Source organism: Phaethon lepturus, unplaced genomic scaffold, assembly GCF_000687285.1.
Source record: "Phaethon lepturus isolate BGI_N335 unplaced genomic scaffold, ASM68728v1 scaffold14638, whole genome shotgun sequence".
NCBI lineage: Eukaryota > Metazoa > Chordata > Aves > Phaethontiformes > Phaethontidae > Phaethon > Phaethon lepturus.
This window is the reverse complement of record NW_010557024.1, coordinates 18,690-26,101: the sequence shown is the minus strand read 5'-3', so window position 1 is coordinate 26,101 and position 7,412 is coordinate 18,690. Positions and strand designations below refer to the sequence as shown.

Genomic DNA, 7,412 nt, shown 5'->3' with positions numbered 1-7,412 from the left:
TATCCTGCTGTGCCTACAGCTCACTGTGCTACTTTTCCAGCAGATGTCAGGGTGGTTGAAGTCCCTCAGCAGGACAAGGGCCTGTGAGCGCGGTATCTCCTGTAGCTGGAGTGTGAAGGCTTTGTCAATAGACTCCCCTTGATCGCGTGGCCTGTAGTAGACACCAACCACAAGGTTCCCTTTGTTGCCTTGGCCCCTGATTCTTACCCACAAGCTTTTGACCTCCTCATGGCTGTTCTTCAGAGGCAGCTCTTTACACTCTATCCTTTTCTTGACATAGAGGGCAATGCCTCCGCCCTTTCTTCCTCACCTGTCCCTTCTGAACAGCCTGTAGCCATCGATACCTGCACTCCAGTCATGGGATTCGTCCCACTGAGTTTCAGTAATGGCCACCAGGTCATAGCTTTCTAGCAGCATGGTGGCTTCCAGCTCCTCCTGTTTGTTGTCCGTGCTGCACATGCATTGGTGCAGAGACACTTCAGCTGGGCTGTCAGCTCTGTTACCTTCTCAGAGGAGAAGGTTCTTAATTCCTTAAATTCCTTTCAGGCATTTCGCTGGTGTTGCCCTGTTGGCTCCTGTTGCCTCAGGAGCCCCTGGCTCATCTCCGTAAGGCTGCAAGTGGGCTGCAGTGTAGCCAGCACGTCTCAGAGCAACAGGCTAGGGGCCCTTGCTAGCACCCCGTCCCTCTAACCTTGGTGTGCCATCCCACAGCTTGTCACAGGCAAGCCTGATATTATCCCCCTCCCCCTTCAAGTCTAGTTTAAAGCTCTGTCAATAAGCCCCGCTTCTGAGCAAAGACATTATTCCCCCTTTGAGCAAGGTGAATCCCATCTGATGCCAGCAAGCCTGGTGCTGTGTAGGCCGTCCCGTTACTGAAAAATCCAACGTTGTGGCAGTGACACCAGCCACAGAGCCATGTATTAATAGACTGGGCCCATCTGTTTCTTCCAGTGTTGCTGCTTGCAACTGGAAGGAGAGAGGCAAAAATAACCTGTGCTCCAGGTTCCCTTACCAACTGTCCCAAGGCCCTGAAGTCTCTTTTGATTGCCGTGTGACTACGTGTTGCAGCTTCATCGCCACCCACGTGGAAGAGCAGTAGTGAGTAATAGTCCGAGGGCCATACCAGGTTTCATGTCCAGATCCTGAGATTGCCTGAAGGCAGATGATGGGATACATCCATAACTTGACATTTGTGTAATGCCACATGGACATTCACGCCATGTTTACAATGAAGTAAAACAGGATCAGAGCCTTGTTGTTACTTCAGTGCTTTGTGTGGGTACCTGCATCACTCCTTTTCCACAAAAGAGAGTGTGAGAGATCATACTAAGAAAGCTTTGGCCATGGTCTCCTTGTAGTTGTTTGTTAAAAATAATTTGTATTTGTGTTTTACTTGCAGGTTGGGATGTTTAAGATTCATCCTGAAATTCCAGAATCACTGTCTGCTGATACAAGGACCTTTATTTTGCTCTGTTTTGAACCTGATCCTAGTAAACGTGTTACAGCGTCTGATTTGCTCAGAGATTCCTACCTGAAACAAGTAAACAAGGGCAAGAAAAGCAGAATTGCATTCAAGCCTTCAGGTAAGGGCATTATCAGCCAAATGCAAGTCAACATCATCATTAAGTGTTATATGAAAGATTGGAATCATTAAGCACTCTCTTTTAGTAAGAACATTTCTTGTGCCAGGAAAGCAGCAGGAACTCAACTGTTGAACGTGCCTGTAATTTGTAATTAGACATATTTAAATTTAACAATTCCCACAAAATATGGTGACTTGCTTATTTTGTGTTTTGCTTGCTGAAACTTCTCAACCCCATTTTTCCTCTCCCCCAAATTAAATGCCTCATTTATAGTAAATTAAAATTAGAAAAGTTACATTCAATGAAGACTTTCCAAAGCAATTCTGCATTTTAGATTCATAATTATATACATATCAGAGGCTGAGTTTTACAGAGCAGGTGCTTGGCACCTGAAAATGCGGGTCTATTAGGTGTTCAGGTCTACAAGGGTCGGCATTTTCAAATTTGATATGTAACTTGGACATTTGGCACGTAGGTGCTGAAATACCTGTTTAGTGGGTTGTTTTATCTGCCTAGCATGTTCTTCCACTCAGCAGATCAGCCACTTTCTCAGTGATAACAAGCTTAATATAGACTTCCCAAATAAAATAATTCCTGTTTGAAGGCACATTTCATTTGAAAACCAGCAAAGCCATTGGTCTTGCTGCTTCTTTCCCCTGTCGGCACACACACATGCACACGCTCCCGATGCAAACTGAATTGCTTCCCTTTGAGTTTTTTCACCCTCAAAACATTCGAAAGAAGAGGAATGGAATTGAATTGTAATGGGGAAAAAAGTTAACAAAGAATTTATAACATCTGGCTGAGTTGGTTTCAGCAGGGAAATGGGTATCATCTCTTGACCTGAGAGGCACTGAGAACTGCAATCTCTGCAGTTACACTGGGGTAACGGGAGAGCTCACACTGCTCAGCCAGGGCGGTGGCAGTCAGGAGCTATCGGCAGCCTCTAGCCTTCTGCCCCACCGCACTAATGCTCTCCTGTAGCCTTCTCAGCCCTTGGCTGAGGACATTTTCCTGGAGGTATTAGGAAGGATGGAGCTTGCCTTGTTAGCTGCCCTGGGAGCAACAGGCTCTTTGTCAAATACCAGGGGAAGTACAGCTATCTTCTGCACCCCCTCCCTCCTCCTGCCTTCCTCCTTTCTTCTTTTCTCCCACTCATTGATGAGGTTATGGGGCTCCTTCAGGTAGCCTGAGGATCTGGTGCTGCAGGGTTAAGCACTGGGCTGCGGCAAGAAGCAAGATGGGGACAGACTTTTTAGTAGGGCCTGTAGCGATAGGACAAGGGGTAATGGTTTTAAACTAAAAGAGGGCAGATTTAGGCTAGATCTAAGGAAGAAATTTTTTCACAATGAGGGTGGGGAAACACTGGCCCAGGTTGCTCAGAGAGGTGGTAGATGCCCCATCCCTGGAAACATTCAAGGCCAGGTTGGATGGGGCTCTGAGCCACCTGATCTGGTTGAAGATGTCCTGCTTATTGCAGGGGGGTTGGGCTAGATGGCTTTTGAAGGTCCCTTCCAGCCTGAAGATTTTATGATTCTATGGCCACAGACATGAGCAGAGTGGGCAAATGCTATGAAAACTGTCTGTTGGGTGAGGGGAGGGAAAGGCAACATGGCTGCAGCCAGGTGTGTGCTTTGCTGCGCTGGAGCTGGGGATCACTGCTGGCTGCTGCAGCCATCTCCACGGGGAGTTTGGAGGCTTAAGACAGGTCCCGGCCCAGCAGTTGCCACCGTCTCAGCTGCAGCACTTCCCTCTGTCTCTTCCCTCTGCTGTTTCGCTCACCACCAGTTTCCTCAGCTTTGTGGCCATCTTTCCATCCTGTCTCTATCCCTTTTTTTCTTTCCAATAATAAAGGCAGCCCAGAGCAAATCTCAGCCCTTACTCTTGGGACAGCAACTTTCAATTTTCTCTACTGCTGAGACAGCTTTAACTAGTTCTCACAAGGTGACATATATTGTTTCATTTCTGTGGCTGTTTAACCTTGGCCGTTTGAACATCAGTCATGTACCATGGAGTACATCAGAGCTTTCTAAACAATTTCTAGCTCTCTTCTTCCCCCACCTCCACATAATTTGTAGTGACAAGCATCAGAAACTTTTGTGATATTTAGCTCCATAGATGTATGCACTCTGAGTTGACAGAACTTCTTCCTTACCTTTCCTATCACACAGCTGCAGACTGGCAGTCAGGATTATAGCGAGCTTGCAATATCTGGGGTGGTGGGTTTTTTTTTATTTCTCACTTTCAAGATGAATTGGAAAGGGACAAGAGATTTCCTTCAGGCTAGTGCTGAGAGAGACAGCTTGTACTGAGGGCGAGCGAGGCAGATGCCTTGGGTGTCAGAGAGGGAGCAAATAATGTATGCATGTCCATTAACGCAGGCAGAGGTGAGAACGGCAGGTAGCAGAGTGCTCTCTGCTTAGAGATATGGCTGTGGTGGAGCAGCTGATGGTAACCTACTGGTTTGATTCAGGCTCTTTAACATCCAGTTGCACCACTTTGTGACACCAGCACGAAGGGGGAGTGCATGTGTATAGATGTGTGTGTATGCAAGACAGGGTAACAAAATGGCATTTCATGAGTATCTAGCTGCTTTGCTGTCTGTCTTCAGCAGTTATGTCATTCATGCCTTTTATTGCTTCTGCGTATAATAATTTTGAGTTGTATTGCTGCTGTCTATCAACAAGGTTATCTCTCCCTCAGCCATTTTGCAAAATGAGGTCTTGATATCGCTGGAGATGATCACAGCTGTTTTAAGCACATTTCTCTCTTCTGCCTAGCTCTGCTACATGTTTTACAATGTCTGTTCATAGATTATAATCGTAATACATCCCTCCCACTGCCCATCCATGGAGAACAGGCTGGCAGTAGCAGCAGTGAGCACGGCTCGGTTTCGCCAGACTCTGATGTACAGCATGACATGTTTTTCGAAAGGCCAAAGAGATCCATTTCAGAGATTCAGACAAAGCATCCCATTTCCCATTTACTAAGGTAAAGCATTTGCTTGTCGTTTGACACCCATGAGGGATTATGTGGATTTAACTCACATTGTATTTATCTGAGGGCAGTTTTTTCACATAATGACTAGATAAGCAGGTGTGTTAAACAGCAAGTGAGTTGCACAGGCAAGTTACCAGTTAATTTAAATATTGTCTATATTTAATTAATGAGCACCTTAAGGTTTCCACATATTTGTATACTTTTCCTGCCTAGTGAATAAATGTCAGTCATCTTATTTGACTGAGTGGCTACGGATTCAGGAGTTAGCAGAAGACCCTTCCATGTACTCATGAAAAAATATGGGAAAGCAGAACTCTTTTTCTGCTGCTCAGGGAGCACAAAGCAATACTTTCAAATGAGTATGTTACAGTATGGGGTCAGAAAAAACAAATAGTTATCTCAGTCCAGGGTTTTCAGCTTTCCTCCCCAAAACTGAACCAGTGTTGGGTGACATTGATGACAGCTTCTTAGCTGGATGAAATCAGCCTTGTGCTTTTGGCTTCAGTGGGGTTTACGCCATCTGAGGATCTGAGTCACCTCCGGTTTTAGGATTAGTGTTTTAACAGTCTGATAATCCACTGCTATAGTTTATCTCGCTTTTTAACCTCCGGAGTATCCCTACTCGCTTCTGACAGTACTGCCGTGTTGCTAATGCTGAGGTCTCTCTTGCTTGCGTGGCCCGGTTGCTGACACAGCGTGCCTGATGAGGGCTCGGCCTTGGAGGACAGGAGTGCCTCTCCTTCTGTTGAGGATAAGGATTCGGGTCTGTTTCTGCTGCGGAAGGACAGTGAGCGCCGAGCGATCCTGTATAAAATCCTTAAGGAAGAACAGAATGAAGTTGCTTCCAATTTGCAGGACTGTATTGCACAGGTAATTTCACTTCAGCTCTGCTTTTCCTGTGTCAAAAGGAAAATGATAAGCCAGGTAGTATTATTCCTTTTCTGAAAACTATTAAACAAAGGTGCTTGGATTGATCCTTCTGAATATCTTTAATCTCCGAGACCTGTAACTGTGTGAGCTGTTTGCTCTTGTCTGAATGGAGAGCTTTTGCCTGCTGCTGAGCTCTCAGTTTTATCTGACGGGGGAGGTTTGGGGCATTTGATGGGGGGTTGGGTGGCTGAGGTTGGTGGGTTGGGTGGTTTTGATGTTGTGTTTTGTTTTGGCTTTTAAGGACCTGGAAATGGAACCCCGGGTAGTAACAGGTATGATTTGCTTTACAGATAGAGAACTGATTCACAATTTTTAATTCAAAGAAAATGTAAACTAGGTACCAAGAACACACTATGTGAATCTTGAAAAAGCTAAGGTAGATTTCTGTAGAGGGAAGGGTTGAGTGGGTAGGTTTAGTGACTGTAAGGAGGAGCAAGAAAAATCACGTTTTGTTAACTCGTAGCCAAGTGATGCCACACACCAGTAACAGGAGTCGATTGCTTAGCCTTTTCTTCCTAGGGTCTGCTTCTAATGTGCCACTGACATTATCTATTCTTACCAAAGCTATGTTTTTTCACCTGGACTGCATTTTCATGAAGGGGATCCTGCTGACTCTTGCCGTGGTGTCCCCAACCTGCTGTTGGTCTTGGCCCAAAGGCACTTGCAGCTCTGCCACCAGGGGTCCCCCAGCCGAGCCCAGCGTGAGCAGCCAGCTCCACGCAGCACAGGGGTTTGCTTCTCCCCCATGACTCGCGTCCCCTGCAAATGGCCCACCGGTGCAGATGGGCTCGCCCCAGAGCCTGCGGGCTCCTGTGGAGCTTTGCAGGCCCAAGAGAAAGGCCACAAACTCAAGGCTGGGGAAGCAATGGGGGTAAATTACTGCTCTGAGCTTAAACTGCAAAATAGTTTATAGCCTTATGGAGGACTAAAATTCTTATGTGAGATCTTAGTCAGAAATAGCCAGGGCTCTAAATGTTTTCCAGGATAAAGAAGGATTATTTAGTAACAGCAAGTCCTACCTCAGTCTCTAGCTGTTCTGCAGCGCTGCTGTAATCATCTCTTTTCCATAATTTCTGTAATACTTCTCGCTTTACATCACGTAGCTGGTTGTTCCTATAGGCACTTGGATGGCTTTAACTGTAGCAGGTATGGGTTGCAAATGATAGAAAGAACACTTGAGTCCTATCACTGTGTAATCTTAGACCTTTTTCTGACTTACGATAAATGCATATATAAACATATTTTTTTGCCAAAGGAAATCAAATGTCTGTATAATTAAATATAAGTCCAGATTCAGCTTATTGAAAAGATAGCATCTAAAAAATTTGGGTCTCTTATCGACTCACTCTGCTGTTTTTATGGAGGAGAGCTGCCCTCTGCAGTACATTGCAGAAATGTGTAGATATTATCTGGCCCTCTCCCTTTGTGACAGCCACAGTAGCATTAGACTTAATTTGTTTTTTGTAAAATAGGAATTACCATTAAGAAGATTTAGTTAGTAAAAGGTAGAAGATAAAGGCTTTGCAGAAACAAAACTTCTGTGATTTCCATGCATCGCTGTGAAATATACATGGTCAAAGCTATAAATTTTAACCCTAAAAATACTAACACTACTAATCAGATGTTCAGTGATTCTGGGATTTACTTGATGTATATTTGTTATCTTCTCTCCAGAGCTCTGAAGAACTGCAACTTTCAGTGGCCCACATCAAGCAAATTATTGGGATTTTAAGGGACTTCATACACTCTCCAGAGCAGAGGGTGATGGCTTCTACCATATCCAAGTTGAAAATGGATTTGGACTTTGACAGCACTTCCATCAATCAGATTCATCTGGTGCTGTTTGGATTTCAGGATGCGGTGAGTCCCTTGCCTAGCGCAGGGCGAGAGGAATTCTTC

The 7,412-nt window shown here is 45.2% G+C and overlaps 1 protein-coding gene across 1 annotated transcript in view; it reads left to right on the top strand.

The window, feature by feature from the left end:
• Window positions 1-1,399: 1,399 nt before the first annotated feature.
• The window catches only part of LOC104625107 (mitogen-activated protein kinase kinase kinase 15-like), a gene marked incomplete at its 5' end in the record, with an annotated part of 10,340 nt that continues 4,327 nt past the window's right edge, over window positions 1,400-7,412 (top strand). Inside the window, 4 exons of the mRNA XM_010292646.1 lie at window positions 1,400-1,583; window positions 4,397-4,574; window positions 5,279-5,453; window positions 7,188-7,373. Of these exons, the coding sequence (XP_010290948.1) occupies window positions 1,400-1,583; window positions 4,397-4,574; window positions 5,279-5,453; window positions 7,188-7,373 (723 nt within the window). The remainder of the gene's footprint in view (window positions 1,584-4,396; window positions 4,575-5,278; window positions 5,454-7,187; window positions 7,374-7,412) is intronic.